Here is a 16,585-nt window from a genome sequence, read left to right as displayed (position 1 = left end):
GCAGTAGGGCACTGAGGCTAGAGGTGGAGAAGTTCGGGCTCCTCACAGCTCAGAGTCCAACAGTCACAGTGGCAGACACCGTGATCGCCACCGTCACGGCCTTTCCAACATCCTAGCCTTTGTGGGGGCCTCCCGCTATGGCTCTTCCCTTCCAGCCACAAGGCAGGATGGGAATGAAACCCCACGAGGGTCTAATGGGACAAGTTGACGGGGGTTACCGGAGATGCAACACGGCTGTCTAGTGAGTGAGGGACGCCAAAGTCTAGTTGCCGCTGCTTCTGCCCTTCCTGCCACGTGTGTTTCCCTTTTCCCCTTCTCACTCTCTCACCTCTTTTCTTACCGTCAGGGCAAAATGGAGTATGTCTTCGAACTGGACGTAGCAAGGAAAGTGCAGGATGTTGTGGAGACTTTGCTTCAGGTAAGTGGTCTAAGGCAGGGACAGTCATAGCCCCAAACGGATTTTTTTTTTTCTGGAAAAAATAGTAGTATTTCAGGTCCAGCTGCTGGGAAGACAGCCCTACACACTGTGAGTTTTCCCTTCCCCGAGGACTCAGTCACTTGTGTGGAAAATCACATTTTACTGTGGTTAGGGGGAAGCTCAGTCTAGGGGTGTGAGGCCCAGACTCTGTGTTGATTACTTGTACATATCTATTCTATTTATTTTATTTTGTTAGTATGTTTGGTTTTGTTCTCTGTCTCCCCCTTCTAGACTGTGAGCCCACTGTTGGGTAGGGACTGTCTCTATATGTTGCCAACTTGTACTTCCCAAGCGCTTAGTACAGTGCTCTGCACACAGTAAGCGCTCAATAAATACGATTGATTGATTGTGGTGGCAGAAAGAGCCTTTGAAGGGCTGTCGAGATTCTCAACCCTGAGGTTAGAAAGCCAGAGGGATGGAGTCTCTCACTATAAAAAAAGGGCCACTGCCCCCCTCCCTGCCTGGGTCCAGTCATGAAGATTTCGGGGCCGAGGATCTGCTGGAGTAGTGGATGCAGTGAACGAACAGGTGGGCAGGCCACCGCATGTTGCAAAGTGCATACAATAATTCTACGTTCAAAACCTATTTGTGGTCAGAGTGACCGCAGCACAGTGGCGGGACTGTGGCCTAGCATCATAGACCAGCAGGAGATTGCCAGAGTAGCCACCTCAGTCACTGCCTCCATTCCCTCCAGGCTGGAAATAACCATATGGAGGCTTGGTTATTCTTCATACTTCGAGCTTAATCAATCAATCAGTTGTATTTATTGAGCGCTTACTGTGTGCAGAGCACTGTACTAAGCGCTTGGGAAGTACAAGTTGGCAGCATATGGAGACAGTCCCTACCCAACAATGGGCTCACAGTCTAGAAGGGGGAGACAGAAAACAAAACCAAACATATTGACAAAATAAATAGAATAGATATGTACAAGTAAAATAAATAGTTATAAATATGTACAAACATATATACATATATACAGGTGCTGTGGGGAAGGGAAGGAGGTGAGACGGGGGGGATGGAAAGGGGGACGAGGGGGAGAGGAAGGAAGGGGCTCAGTCTGGGAAGGCCTCCTGGAGGCGGTGAGCTCTCAGTAGGGCCTTGAAGGGAGGAAGAGAGCTAGCTTGGCGGATGGGCATAGGGAGGGCATTCCAGGCCAGGGGGATGACGTGGGCCAGGGGTCGACGGTGGGACAGGCAAGAACGAGGCATGGTGCTAATCTCCTGATTAGTGGCAGAGGAGCGGAGGGTGCGGGCTGGGCTGTAGAAGTAGAGAAGGGAGGTGAGGTAGGAGGGGGCGAGGTGATGGACAGCCTAGAAGCCGAGGGTGAGGAGTTTCTGCCTGATGCGCAGATTGATTGGTAGCCACTGGAGATTTTTGAGGAGGGGAGTAACATGCCCAGAGCATTTCTGGACAAAGACAATCCGGGCAGCAGCATGAAGTATGGATTGAAGTGGGGAGAGACATGAGGATGGGAGATCAGAGAGAAGGCTGATGCAGTAGTCCAGAGGGGATAGGATGAGAGCTTGAACGAGCAGGGTAGCGGTTTGGATGGAGAGGAAAGGGCGGATCTTGGCAATGTTGCGGAGCTGAGACCGGCAGGTTTTGGTGATGGCTTGGATGTGAGGGGTGAATGAGAGAGCGGAGTTGAGGATTACACCAATGCTGTGGGCTTGTGAGACGGGAAGGATGGTAGTGCTGTCAACAGTAACTAAGGGGTGACTAAGGGCCAGTGCTTCCAAGACAATGGAAGGAGAAATAACTGGAGCAGCCTTTAGAGGCCTGATACAAATAGCTGTATGAAGCTTAAAGGTGGGGAGTCCAGCCACTACCCTAGTACTCTCAGGTCATGAAGTCCGGAGGAAATGATATTGAGAACAGGGGCCGAGCGAGCTGGTCCGCGAGGATACTTTTCTAGTAAATACACTATTAGGGGGAGAAGTCATTTTGTATTGGGCAAACAGGCTGTGACTTGACAACATATCGTGTTTTTATGGTGGGCCAAACTGGAGTCTGTTCTTGAACAGCCTTGGATACCCAGGGAATAAAGTCAATATTAACTAGATAGTCCCTTACCGACTTCCACGACCAGAGGAGGAACCACCTCTTAGCTGTACCTTTCCCTTTAGGTCTTTGGGACAGTCCTACTTGAGGGTGGAAAGCCTAGCTCATGTAAACTTCGTCGAGAAACACTAGGTCTGACAGACCCTTTTTGTGGTGTCCCAGCCGAGTCTTAAATGGTTTAAATGACTTAACCTTTTGATTGCTGTTGAGTAAATGTGGTAGTTTGTTTTCTAATAGGTAGCATAGAATAACAACACAGGACCAAACTAGCTGGTTATTTTCTGCAATTTTATCTTCAATAGCTACACAGAGCTTCTCGCCTTGATAAACTGGGAGATCAAACGGCAATGGTAAGGACCCCAAACATGTACATGAGGCATTTTGTTTATTCTAAAACATATGAACCATAACTTGGCATGGCAATTAAATTTTTAAAAATCCTTTTTTTTTTTTTTTTATAGATAACAGCTATATTGCAGTCACGTTTGGCCAGAACATCATTTGACAAGAACAGGTAAATGGAGCTTTACCTGGATCTGATTTAAAGTGGGACATTTCTTTAATTTCCATTTTCCGTAATTAGAGACATATTGCCATGTGCACCATTTTTATTATTTCCTTTCTCTTTCCCCACCACCCCTATCCGCTCCCCCCAACATTATCTCTAGAGCCTTCTGGGAGCAATAGAGAAAGCCCTCCATTGTGAGACCAAAAAAGAATAACTTTACAAGGATTAGCTTCTCTTGACCTACTTAAAGCAAGGATTTGTCCAAGCAGGGATTCTGAGTTGCATGCTTGGCCCTGGTACAGCTGTGTGTGACCATTAGCATGATGATTGACCTTATTTAATCTCATTAGTTTATCTGGTTCTCAGAGCAGCACACTATACTAGCATCTTGGCATAGGGTTATTATGTGAAATGAGGACCATTAGGTAGAAGGGTTGGCAAGAGAAATTTTGTGCTTCAAGCAGAGATGCCTGTCATCTGGGCCGCCCACTGTTCCCCTCCTGGACATCCTTGTTGGAGCTGAGTTAGGATCTGCCACAGGGGACTTTTAGAGAAGCAGCATGGCTAAGTGGAAAGTGTATGGGCTTGGGAGTCAGAGGATGTGGGTTCTAATCCCGCCTCCATAACATGTCTGCTGTTATGTAACCTTGGGCAAGCCACTTAACTTCTCTGTGTCCCAGTTACCTCATCTGTAAAATGGGGTTTAAGACTGTGAGCCCCACATGTGACAACCTGCTTACCTTGTATATACCCCAGTGCTTAGAATAGTGCTTGGTACCTAATAAGCGCTTAAAAAAAATACCATCATCATTACTATTATTATTATTATTTTGCTAATGGGAGAATTGCGATGACAACGGTCTGCTGCCAGCCATCCCCTTCCCCCAAATGACTGGGTTGGTGCCCCATGAGGAGGCATCTCTTGTGACAAAGTAGTGTCTGTCAGGTGGGAGACCCAGTTTTGTTTCCTCTTTCTAAATCCATGCGGACATCTCCTCCCGGGCCTGAAACAGCCTTCTGACCTGCTCTGCCGGGTGTCGGAATCGGGCTTGCTAGGCTTGTTATCTGTGGCCCTCCAAACAACTGGAAGTTTAACTTTTGAGCAACAGAAGGAAATGGGATATTCCATGTCACTGTCCAGCAAAATTCAAATGTGTGTTGCTTTTCTCTCTAGACTGTAAGGTTGATATGCACAGGAACATTTCCGCTAACTCTGTTTTATCATATTCTCTCAAATACTTAGTACAGTGGGCTGCTCAAAGCAGGCACTCAAATACCTTTGCTTTCCAAAGGGAAAAAACAAGGAGACATGAGGGATTTGTGTTGAACCGCATAAACACACACACTCCTTGCATTCTTCAATTTAATTTTTTCTGTAACGCTCGCTTTGTGTTCAACTCCCTCACATAACCACCATCACCACCTGGACAAAGCAGTGATTTCTACAGCCTCAATCTTATTTTAAACCTAGTGGAAAGCAGGCTATCATGTAACTCGGGGATGATGATGTCACTCAGATGTAATTAATCAATCACTTTTACTGAGTGCTTATTGTGTGCAGAGCATAGTACTAATCCCTAGGGAGAGTACAGTATAACAGGGTTGGTAGACATGTTCCCTGCCCACAAGGAGCTTACAGTCTAGAAGACATTATATACCCTAGATGCCACTCAAACCAATCTGGTACCCAGTGGTTCCCCTTCTTTGACTCCCTACCCCCACCCACTTCATTCATTCATTCACTCAGTTGAATTTATTGAGCACTTTGTGCAAAGCATGTACTAAGTGTTTGGGAGAGTACAATATAACAGACACATTCATGCCCACGATGAGCTCACCGTATAGAGGGGGGGATGGGCATTAATATAAATAAATAGATATATAAAATTACAGATATATACATATGAGCTGTGGGGATGGGAGGGAAGATGAATGAAGGAGCAAGTAAGAGCGGCACAGAAGGGAGTGGGAGAAGAGGAGAGGAGGGCTTAGGAAAGGAGGGCTTACTGTAAATTTATGTTAAAGAAGCCAAATAATAATAACAATGAGTCAGAAGGAATAGACCAGCCGGGTACCAAGAAATGCTCCCTTTTATAAAGAACAGTAATAAATTATTAATGTGAAAATTTCCAGAAACCAAAGTGAACATTTGCAGCATCACTTTACATGGCTGAGGGCACATCAGTAGACAGACAAATTTATAGTTATAATATTATGCATTTTCATTATTGTCAAGCCGTTCTGTTCTGCAGCTTTATTTTCACTCTAGAAGCAGGAAAATATAGTAACCTTTAAAATAGGGAAGACTTTGGATACCCTTTTACTTTTGTACAGTTTTTGAGCAATATCTATGCATACTAAAGGAGTCAAAGGACAGAAATGTCTTGGGTAGTTTACGGGGCAGGGAAAGATTTGTTTGTTTTTGTTGTTGTTTTTTGCTCTTGAGATGTCAGGAGATTGGTGTTTCCGTTTCTTTATTTTTTTTTCCCCTCGATCACTGAATAATTGTGGGTGGTCACTAAAAGCCTGCATTGGAATTGGTGTGTTTTACAGTGGCAATTAAGTTCAACTTTATGTAGATAACTACCTCTCCCTCACCCCTTTCCATGCTTAGTATTTTGTGAAGGGCCCAAACACAGTTTATTGGATCATCATATCGGAGGTAAAAGAAAACCTTTAAATATGTTTGAATTTGGGCAGAATTGAATCCCAGTGTCATTTGTTGACCTGAAAATACCCATACCATATAGCTCGAAGTAGTTTTACTTTGCCCCTGATAACTAAAACAAAGTATGTATGTTTTGGAAATTACAACCTGCTGTACAGAGATGACATTTTTTTTATGGTATTTGTTAAGCAGTTACTTTGTGCCAGGCACTGTACTACACAGTGGGGTAGATACAAGATAATCAGGTTGGACCCAGTTCATGTCCCACTTGAGGTGTACAGTCTCAATCCCCATTTTACAGATATAGTAACTAAGGCACAAAGAAGTTAAATGACTTTTTATGGTACGTGATAAGCGCTTACTATGTGTCGAACACTGTTCTAAGCACCATGGTAAGATATAGGTTGATTAGGTTGGACTTACTCCCTGTCCCACGTGGGGCTTACTGTCTAAGTAGGAGAGAGAACAAGTATTGAATCCCCATTTTACAGTTGAGACTGTTGGCACAGAGAAGTCAAGTGACTTGCCCAGAGTCACACAGCAAGCAGTTGGCAGAGCCGGGATTAGAACGTAAGTCTTCTGACTCTAAGGTCCATTCTCTTTCTACTAAGCCATGCTATTCTTTTATGCCATCTTCTGCCCGAGTCCTTTTGGGACAAATTGATCATTTGGTACCAAGTGCAGACGGGGACCAAACTTTGGAGTCCAGAAATGATCGTTCTATCTCCAGTCCCACCCTGGAACCCTGGTGTCCTCCCGTCCCTCTGATTGACAGCTAGCACTGGGCTTTTCCATCCCCACCCCTCACTCATCTGTCCCTGTCTTGTGTACACCCAGCCCCACCCCATCTCCAACCCCCTACCACCCAGGTGGGCTTAGGACAATCTCCAGGGACCAGGTGGCTGAGAGGCGGTCAGTGCAGAGCCACTAGCATCTCAGGAACATGCTTTCTGTGCATCAGGTAGACCAGAGTGACTAGGTAATAGGGACGCACCCTCTAGGATGGGAAAGTAGCCTGCCAGCACCAATTCCACCTAACAGTGTCAGATTGCCTTTGCTGAAATGTGGCAGATTACAAATCCTGCTAACCGTTACTGTCCATCTTGTGAAACACCAATACTGCCATCTGGATTCAAGCCAAGCCTGGGGAAAATCTTCAAACAACCAGCGGTGTTTCCCCAGGTAAACCCAGGCCTCTGTATGCCTGGAAACCAGGGAGTGCCTGATTGACTTTGGAATTTTGGGGAGAATCCCCTTTATCTCTTTCTCTTTTAAAATTACACTTAAACTTACTGTGTCCCCCCCACCCCGCTTCCCCTCACCGCTGTCCCTCATAACTTTATCTTTGCAGGTTTCAAAGTGTTTCGGAAACTCTGCACATGGAATGTAAAGCAGAAATGGTGACTCCTCTGGTGACTAACCCTGGGCACGTCTGCATCACGGACACAAACCTGTATTTCCAGCCCCTGAATGGCTATCCTGTAAGTCCAAGCTTAGACCATGAGCCCCGTGCGAGACAGGGGCTGTGCCTTATCTTATTGTCCCATATCTCTACCAGTGCTTTTCACTGTGCCTGGAGCATAGTAAGTGTTTAATAAATACCCTCATCATTGTTTTTACAAGCGGAAGCACTACACTGGATGGTCTAACTTGCCCTGACCCAGGAGAGCTTCTTTTTAAGCTTTTTCCCCACCAAACCTGAAGCTACGCTCCCTTTCAGTATATTTCAGGAATTTAGTTTTTGAAGAGGCAGCATGATTTTAATGGAAATAACTAGCTAGCAGCCACTGTCATGATCAGCATTAACTGCCCTTTATTGATCACCCACAGCGTGCAGGGTACTAAACCGGACTCAGACCTGAGCCTTGCCCTTTAAGAACTCAAAACTTAATGCAACTTTAAATTCTATGCAAGAGAAACAAACCAGTCATGGCCTGGTTTCCATCCTTTTTTTATCAATCAGTGGTATTTATTGTGCACTTATTTTGTATTGAACACCATACTAAGCTCTTGGGAAAGCTTTATTGAAGGCACATCTCCTCCAAGAAGCCTTCCTCGACTAGGCCCCTGTTTCCTCTTCTTCCACTCCCTTGTGCATCCGCCCTTATTTACTTATTTGTAATTTATTTATGCTACGGTCTCTTTTCCCCCCTAGACTGTAAGCTCATTGTAGGCAGGGAACGTGTCTACCAACTGTTAAATTGTATTCTCCCAAATACATTAAAGTGTTCTGCACACAGTAAGCACTCAATTAATACGCCTGATTAATTGGGAAAGTACAATTCAATAGAGTTGGTAGACATGACTTCTGCCCACAAGGAGCCTACACGCTTCTAACAAAAGATTGCAAGGATCCCAGTAGTTTTCAGGGGTCTGAAATGGAATTCCTGCATAGAACTTTTTGGATAAGGATAGAAGGTTGGTAGTCGCTAACCAAGATTTGTGGGAATGTTGGATGGTTTCACTGTGAGCCACTTAAGAATTTGGAGGTTTTCCTGCAGTCTGTGAGTGAATGCATGTATTTATGAAGAAATGAGCTGCTTAAGCTACAGTGTGTTTAGATACGGGGTGGTCAGAGAGAGGCCCTGTTCACGTTTTTACTTGTTCAGGTGTCTTGTATTTTTTAAAAAATCTTGTCTTTTCTGCATTACACTCTCAGTGGGTGCTTGGAACAAGCTGTCTGTGCACCGGCTTACTTCCAGCTGAAATTTATATTCATTCATTCAATCATATTTATTGAGCGCTTACTGTTTGCAGAGCACTATACTAAGCGCTTGGAAAGTACAAGTCAGCAACATATAGAGACGGTCCCTACCCAACAATGGGCTCACAGTCTAGAAGGTTTCAGTGTGTTATGAACTGCACGTTTCAGAACACCCAGTTAGGACTCACCTGTTTCAGTCTTGGGCAAAGAGATTCTCTGTGGGTTCAGTCAGTTCCTGGAATAACTTGTGCCAGGACGTTATGACCATAATTGCATATTTTTAAGCACCTCTCGGGAAATCAGGGAAGCTATTCCTAAAAAAAAAAAAAAAACTCCACTTCTCTGCCGTTACTGGTTCTTCCTCAAAATAGTATCAACCTTCGTCAGTTCCTCCTTAGCCAATAGAAGGCTCTGTGAAAATAGCTCCCCTCGACTGACTAATGAAGGTTTAGTTATCTTAGGAGAAGCTGCTTCCTCCTTTCCAGACATAGTCATATCCCTGGGACTGGCCCTGCAACCTTCCATTAGGCCGGAGAGCGAGTGGGACAGATCAGCCTGAATGTCTCGCCTGCCTTGCGGAGATTTTTTTTCAGCAGCAGAGAGGTGACCCCATTTGAGGCCATGAGGCAAAAGAAGTTCCGATGACGCAGTTGGGTCTGTCAAGGCGGCAACCAGAAGAGCCCTCTTCTCTTGAAAACCCAGAAAAGCTCCAACTAGGGGGCCTTGAGATGAGTCTTCTAGGCTAGAAGCTCTTTGGAGGCAAGGATCTTGTCTATCAACTCTGTATCGTACTTTTCCAAACATAGAGGACAGTGCTGTGCACCCAGTAAACGTTCAATAAATAACAAATACCAACATTACTATTATTATTATTACCGTTGATTGAATGAGAGTCCAGTGAAATTTTTTTTCCAGAAAGGAAAGTTCTGCTTTAAGGATAATGTTCACTAGGTGGCAGTTGGTTAACGCGACTGTTCCTCTGCTGCTGGTTCTCCAGAAACTTGGGGAGGATTTTCTCCAAGAACTTTGCATTAAGGAAAAGTTGCTTTGTAATATGTGAGCCTTGACTGTTTCTTATTGTATCGTAATGTCCTAGCCAGACAGATGCATGGAGTTGGAAAAAAAAGTCGAGTACCTCTCCCCATCAGGGTTCCAGCTAAAGTATGTCAAGAAAACACGTGCTCTGACAGAACTGAGTGTACTTTGTAGGAGCAGCAAAAAGTTGAGTTTTTGCTTTTAAAACTCATGGGAATAAAAGTTGTTTGGAGGCTGCAAAGGTTAGCTGGGTGTGTGTACACTGAGGCACTGGGCCATAATTCAGAGTTAAAGGCAGACCAGTAATTGAAAAATAATCTTCATACAGGGGCAGGTAAATGGAATCAATGAGGTAGAAAAGTTCTCCCATACTATTCCTCTTGTTTAATCATTTCGGATTGATGGGATTCTGGCTTGTTCTTTATGTAGACACACGGATGACTGCCTTGCGGAGGGAGGGGGATTGGATTTTGTTTATCTCTGCTTAACCTGAGCTGCTTTTTCTCTTGAAAGAAACCAGTAGTCCAAATAACACTCCAAGACGTTCGCCGGATTTACAAAAGGAGACATGGCCTCATGCCTATGGTGAGCTAGTTTTTTGTTTTTTTTTCCTTTTATGGCATTTGTTAAGCACTTACTCTGTACCAGGCACCGTAATCTAATCAGATTGGACACAGTCCCTGTGCCACATGGGGCTCACAGTCTTAATCTCCATTTCGCAGATGAGGTAACTGAGGCACAGAGATGTGAAGTGACTTGCCCAAGGTCACACAGCAGACTAGTGGTGGTCAGGATTAGAACCCAGGTCCTTCTGACTCCTAGGTCCTTGCTCTTTCCCCTAGACCACACTGCTTCTTTTGTAATAATTGCTGTATCATCTTCAGGGAGGGGAGAAGAATTAATTTGAAGGCTAGGGGAGTATGTACTCTAACCATGTAGTCTAGTTACAGCCTGGTAGAAGACAACAGCGGTAGACAGACTAGCCTGGTGCTTGGCCATTAGGAGAGGGGTTACTCTCCTCAAGAAGAGGTTTCTTGGAGATCAGGGTACCAAGAGATGGGCTGGAAAAAAATGAGCACAAAATCCCCCAGGGCAAACGCCTCACTGTCATTCAGCTATCACATTCAGTCTGTCACTAAATCCTGCTAGTTTTTTCTCCACAACATTTCCTGAATGTTTTCTTCTCCAGCCAAGTGGCCACCTCCCCGATCCAGTCAACTGCTTCCATCTCCTCATTGGTCTTCATTCCCACTCATTCCCATGGCTCTTCCCACTCTACAAAAATCTGTCATGACTACCCATTCCTTTTCTCATCAAGCAGAAACTCCTGACCCTTGGCGCTAAAGCTTTCAATCAGCTCTCTCCCACTTACTGCTTCTTCATTCTCTTCTCCCACTAGACTCCAGCTCCTCCTCTTTGTTCCTCCCCAAGCTAACCTTGCTGTGCCTTGCTGTCTACTCTCCCACCTCCAACTTCTTGTTCACACCCTTTCCTCTGCTTGGAACTCCTTCTTCCTATATCTTCCAGGCCACAGCTCTCCCCATCTTCAAAGAACTCCTGAAAACCCCCGTCCTCCTGGAGGTCTTCCCGGATTGAAGTTCCTCTTTCCCAGTTTGAATCCATCCAACAACCACCCTTAGCACTTCTTAGCTATTGCTCATATTCTTACTTGAGGTTAATTTGCATTAAGTATACATTGTAAATTCCAAGAGAGCAGGAATCATGGCAACTGTTTCTGTCAGTAGTAGTATTTACTGCATGCTTACTGTGTGCAAAGTACTGTACTAAGCGTAGAGGTAGTAGTAATAATAGTAGTATGGCATAGGGGATAGAGCATGGGCTTGGGAATCAGAAAGTCATGGGTTCTAATCCCGGCTCTGCTGCTGGTCTGCTCTGTGAACTTGGGGAGGTCACTTCACTTCCATGGGCCTCAGTTACCTCATCTGTAAAATGGGGATTAAGACTGTGAGCCAACCTGACTACATTGTATATCCCAGTGCTTAGAACAGTGCTTGGCACATAGTAAGCACTTAAGAAATACCACAATTATTATTATTAAGTGCTTACTGTGTGCAGAGCAATGCACCAAATTCTGGGAGAGAATACACAGATGGGAGAAGGGATTGATTACAGATCCATCAGGAGTGATGAAACATTAAAACACAACATAACAGAGGGGGAGACAGACATTACTATTTGCCAAGCAACTGTTCTAAGCTCTGGGGAAGATACAAGTTAAGTCGGACACAGTCCCCGTCCTACACGGCAGTCACAGTCCAAGTAGGAGGGAGAACAGGCATCGAATCCTCATTTTACAGTTGAGGAAACTGAGCCACAGAGAAGTTAAGTGACTTGTCCAAGGTCACATAGGCGGGCAAGTGGTAGAGGCTGGATTAGGACCCAGGTCCTCTGACTTCCAGGACTCTGTTCGCTAGGCCATGGTTCTTCCCAAAAAGCTAAGGTATAGCAACTTCCTGCCTTTAATTTATAATATAATGAAAACCATTAAACAAACCAAATTTTACTAAATCATGGGGACAAAGTAAATCTTGAAAGTAAGAAATTGAAATGCTTAATTGAAGGAAGGATTTTTAAAATTGTTCAATGAACTGAAGAAGGTTTGGCTTGTGATGGAGTTTCTTTGAATTTACAGGGCCTAGAAGTATTTTGCACAGAAGATGACCTGTGTTCTGACATCTACCTGAAGTTCTATGAATCTAAAGAGCGAGATGAGCTTTATTTCTACATTGCAACGTATCTAGGTTTGAAGTCCACTATTTCCTATGTCCTTCCTTTGAAAGAAGAGAGTTCTGGTCAAGGAACTGGAGGAGGGAGGGTAAAAAATGCTTAAAACAACATCTGTGTCTGCTGCTTTTCTTACTAAACAATACCACTAGTTCCCTTGATAACAAATTTCTACTCAACCAAGGTGGGTTTAAACTGTTCCTTTTTCTTTAGTTGGCCCTATCACATTTACCTCCAGGGCTGACAGTATGTCGCTTGAGTGTGTACTTCTTAACAAACTGATCTTGGTTGGTCTGATATCGTCCACTTACTAAAAACCAAAGTCTCAGTTCTTCTTCTTTGGTGATAGTTTTAAATGATCATGACCAAATAAGCAAAGGAGAAGGTGGGGAAGGGAGTGGGTTTGTCCTGGCAAGGATCTCCCATTTCAGTGTTTCTCTTGATTGGAGTCTTGCTGTTTTTATTGACCATGACCTCATTTTTGATGGGTAACTCTCTCAGACCAGAGGTAAGACTTCCAGTACACTCCTTAGTTCAGACCTGCAGAAATGTAGAATGATAACTTTTTGCGCTCTAAAAATAGAAATATTGGAAGAGAAAAGATGAATTAAATTGAATGGTCAGAGTTAATTATTCCTACCGATGGGTGTTAGCAGTGGGTAACAATTGACTGTTTTTTCCCAAAGGAAGAAAAAGGTGAGTGAGAAGCTTAGTGACCTGGTGGTCGATTTAATTTATTGTTATACAAGAGGTAAAAGAAGAATTAAATGAATATGAATTCCAACCTGGGAGTGAGGTCTTTTGCTTTAAGGGAGGCTATGCTTCTAGTATCCTACTTCACAAAGTGGGATTAAACCCCTGATATTTTGTTTCAGTCTATAATAATAATAGTAATGATGTTATTTGTTAAGCACTTACTATGTGCAAAGCACTGTTCTAAGCGCTGGGGTGGTTACAAGGTTATCAGGTTGTCCCACTGGTGGCTCACAGTTTTAATCCCCATTTTACATATGAGGTAACTGAGGCCCAGAGAAGTGAAGTGACTTGCCCGAAGTCACACAGCTGACAGTTGGCAGAGCTGGGATTTGAACCCATGACCTCTGACTCCAAAGCCCGGGCTCTTTCCACTGAGCCATGCTGCTTCTCTAGTCTACAAACTAGTGGTTCCTAAACAGGGCAGTGGTATATTGTGGCTTCTGAGTTTGACCCTTTAGTCTAACCCCTTCCTCCCTGCCATTTGTGGTCTCCTTAATAATTGTGCTTACTATGTGCCAAGCACTGTACTAAACACTTAGGGTATAGGCAAAATCAGAAAAAGAGTAGACACGGTTCCTGTCCCACACAGAGCTCGCAGCCTAAGAGGACGGGAGAACAGGTATTGAATTATTGAATCCCCATTTTATAGATAAGGAAGCTGAGGCACAAAAGTTAAGTGACTTGCCCAAGGTCACACAGCAGGCACGTAGTGGAGCCAGGATTAGAACTCAGGTCCCAGGCCCATGCTCTTTCCATTTGGTCAGGCTCCTTCTTTGACTCTGCGGCTTAATGGAGGTCATGTAAGGAACCTCATCCCACTGTGACGATTAAGACGTGAGGAGCCACCAGTCAAAATAGTCTGGGAATCACTGGTGAGGATCATTCAGATTGACTTAGATCTTGTTAATGTGACTGTTGAGAAGTTTCCGTGCCTCTTCTGGAGCTCTATTTTCCTTCCTCCACTGATTTTCATTTGTCTTCTCATTTTATTTTTCTAAATAACAAGATTGCAACCAAAAACCCAACTTTGATGGTGAGTCCTAATAACCCTTCTGTCCAAAACTGTGGATGAACGTTATTTTTCATTCCATGCGCATTTATTCATTTCTTGACACTTCCCAGGTCCTTTCCCCAAAACGAAGACCTCGCCCTATTCATTTAGAGGGGGAAAAGCATTTTAAGGATTTTTTTTTTTTTTTTTGCCCTAAAAGCCTTATTTGAATCCATATACTCGTTGTATCCCAGGCTGGTTTCTTTTTATTTTTTTTTGAAGAATATTCACCAGCTTTAACAATCTACCATATAATGAACCTGAGTCCTTTCCCTGCCTGTCAATGGACATGTTCGTTCAGGACCCTGAATGTGCGAGAATTGTTGCCTGCCTCTCTGTAGTGTCTGCAGTCTTTGCTTGCCCTGTGGCCTCTTCCTCTCCCTTTTCCCCTCCTGCTTCCCGGGGCACTTACTGCCAGGGCTGCTTGCTTGTTCAGCTGCTCAAAGGATCAAGGAAGAGATGAATGACCCGTGGTCAGGCATCTCGTCTCCGGGGCCCAATGGAGGAATCCATCCAGTGGGGGATGACCAGGGTGATTTCTGTGGGAGTGTATCTCCATTTTCCTTCTACAATGGGGTGCCACTGTTTTCTGGACCAGTTCCAAGGTCCTGAGAATTGCCTGTCATGCCAGGGCTATGGACTGGTATCCCCCCTGGCCTATAAAAACATAGGGTCTCAAGACCCTCTATGTTCAGATCCCCAGGAGAGCAATTCCCAGTGGTCCTAAGAGTTCTATCAGGACGGGGCTGAACAGTTTGCAGATACCTCCTGTTCTCAGGGGTCAAGGCGGGATTATTCATTCATTCATTCATTCAACCGTATTGATTGGGCGCTTACTGTGTGGGGAGAGTACAGTACCACAGTAAACAGGCACATTCCCTACCCACAATGAGCTTATAGTCTAGAAGGGGGAGACAGACATCAAAACAAATAAATTACAGATTTGTACGTGTCAGGGCTAGACCTTTTGAATTGTGGCACTTCCCCCATTTGGATGCATTTGCAGTATCTAAAGGGCCGTGTTTACCCCCTTCTCTCTGAATACCTTTTTCCAGGGGCTAATCCAGTAGCAGTTGCTGTGTGCAGAGCACTGTACTAAGTGTCTCGGATAATGCGGATAACCCAATCATCCTCCACCAGGGCCCACCAGTTCCCTTTGTTACATATGGTGCCTGTGGGGCAGTATTCCCTACCTGATGCGGGTGGGTGAGGGGAGGAACCTCTCTCTCACTTGATTTCTTTTGAAAGCCGCTTTCTTCTTACTGCCTCTTTCCCCGGTGCAAAGGAGTTAACCTGGGCGGACCAACTCCCATCCCAGCAAAGAAAGCAAACAAGGAAATGCTGTATTTCCTTTGATTTTGCTAACAATGCTTACCGTGAAGAGGAACTTTCTTGGCTGCTTTAGCTTTAGAGTCTAGACTCAGGGAATTCTCCACCAGTAATGTAAAGTTGGAGTCTGATCCTGGGTGTGGGGCTTGATGGAGAGTTGACGTAATAAGGAGAAGAGTTGCCACCCTGATTTGGTCACAATCTGCTGGCAAAACTGGTAAAGATTCTGCTTTTATGGGTCCTAGGTGATGGCATGATGTTTGAAGAGGCATCTTTTATAGCCTGATGTTTATTTTCTTTCCTCCCTTTAGAAAACCACATTGCAGAACATACAGCAGAGAGTTACATGCTTCAGTGGCAGCGCGGGCATATCTCCAACTATCAGTATCTTCTTCACCTCAACAATCTGGCCGATCGCAGCTGCAATGACCTATCCCAGTATCCCGTGTTTCCCTGGATAATAAACGATTATACCAGTGCGGAGTTAGGTAAATCCAGCGCTTAGAACAGTGCTTTGCACATAGTAAGCACTTAATAAATGCCATTATTATTGTTATTATTATTATTATTAAATAGCTAGAGGGTTCAATTCTAGGTGTGGGTTTCAGATAACGAGCAAAGTTTGGCTCAGTATACTATGCTTCTTAAACAGGGGAAGAATTTATTTTCCAGAGTTACTGCATTCATTCCTGTGAGATGTTGTGGTTTTCTTTTAAATCTAGTTGAAGAATTTAATCTCCTTTTAATTGGCCATGGCCCAGCACTGGTCATCTGAGAGTTTTACTGCAAAACTTTCATGGCAAGATGCACTTCTGCCTGTAAGATAAGCTTGTTGAAAAGTAGTGAGGCAGCAAAACTTTTGATGTCCACAGAGTACTATGTAGTGCCTTCCTGTTTGTGAGTTTGAAAAACTGTGGTGGCTGGGGGGCAGTTTATATTAACAGAACAGAAGATGCTGCAAATGGTGAAATTTGCTTGTGAGGTATGAGAGAGAAAGAGAGAGACTGGGACCCTTGTAATGAAGTCATGTTTTAACATGTGCAGAGCCTTGTATTGACTTTGCCCTCCTTGCCTGTCAATCCTCAAAAAGCCTCTTTTCAGAGAGAGTCTGTACTTTCTCCATTGCAGTGCTTTCCTGCTGGTCCATCTGAGGTGACCTGCTCCCAGCCTTTATCTGGGATACAGCATTGCCTGGGGGCTCTGTCTTGCCTTAGCCCTAAAACGTTTGCTCTGTCCTCCTTGTTTTCCAT

At 44.5% G+C, this 16,585-nt stretch overlaps 1 protein-coding gene across 2 annotated transcripts in view; it reads left to right on the top strand.

Annotated features, from left to right (window-relative positions):
• The window catches only part of NSMAF (neutral sphingomyelinase activation associated factor), a 58,332-nt gene that overhangs the window by 23,466 nt on the left and 18,281 nt on the right, over positions 1-16,585 (top strand). Inside the window, exons 7-14 of one of the 2 annotated variants that reach the window (XM_038766621.1) lie at positions 347-418; positions 2,842-2,889; positions 3,001-3,053; positions 7,067-7,196; positions 9,968-10,039; positions 12,108-12,216; positions 13,962-13,988; positions 15,647-15,823. In XM_038766621.1, the coding sequence (XP_038622549.1) occupies positions 347-418; positions 2,842-2,889; positions 3,001-3,053; positions 7,067-7,196; positions 9,968-10,039; positions 12,108-12,216; positions 13,962-13,988; positions 15,647-15,823 (688 nt within the window). The remainder of the gene's footprint in view (positions 1-346; positions 419-2,841; positions 2,890-3,000; positions 3,054-7,066; positions 7,197-9,967; positions 10,040-12,107; positions 12,217-13,961; positions 13,989-15,646; positions 15,824-16,585) is intronic. The other variant, XM_038766622.1, reaches the window with a different exon arrangement.

The sequence above is a fragment of the Tachyglossus aculeatus genome, chromosome 25 (genome assembly GCF_015852505.1).
Source record: "Tachyglossus aculeatus isolate mTacAcu1 chromosome 25, mTacAcu1.pri, whole genome shotgun sequence".
Taxonomy (NCBI): Eukaryota; Metazoa; Chordata; class Mammalia; order Monotremata; family Tachyglossidae; genus Tachyglossus; species Tachyglossus aculeatus.
The sequence above is the reverse complement of the archived record's forward strand: the minus strand, read 5'-3'. Positions and strand labels throughout refer to the sequence as shown.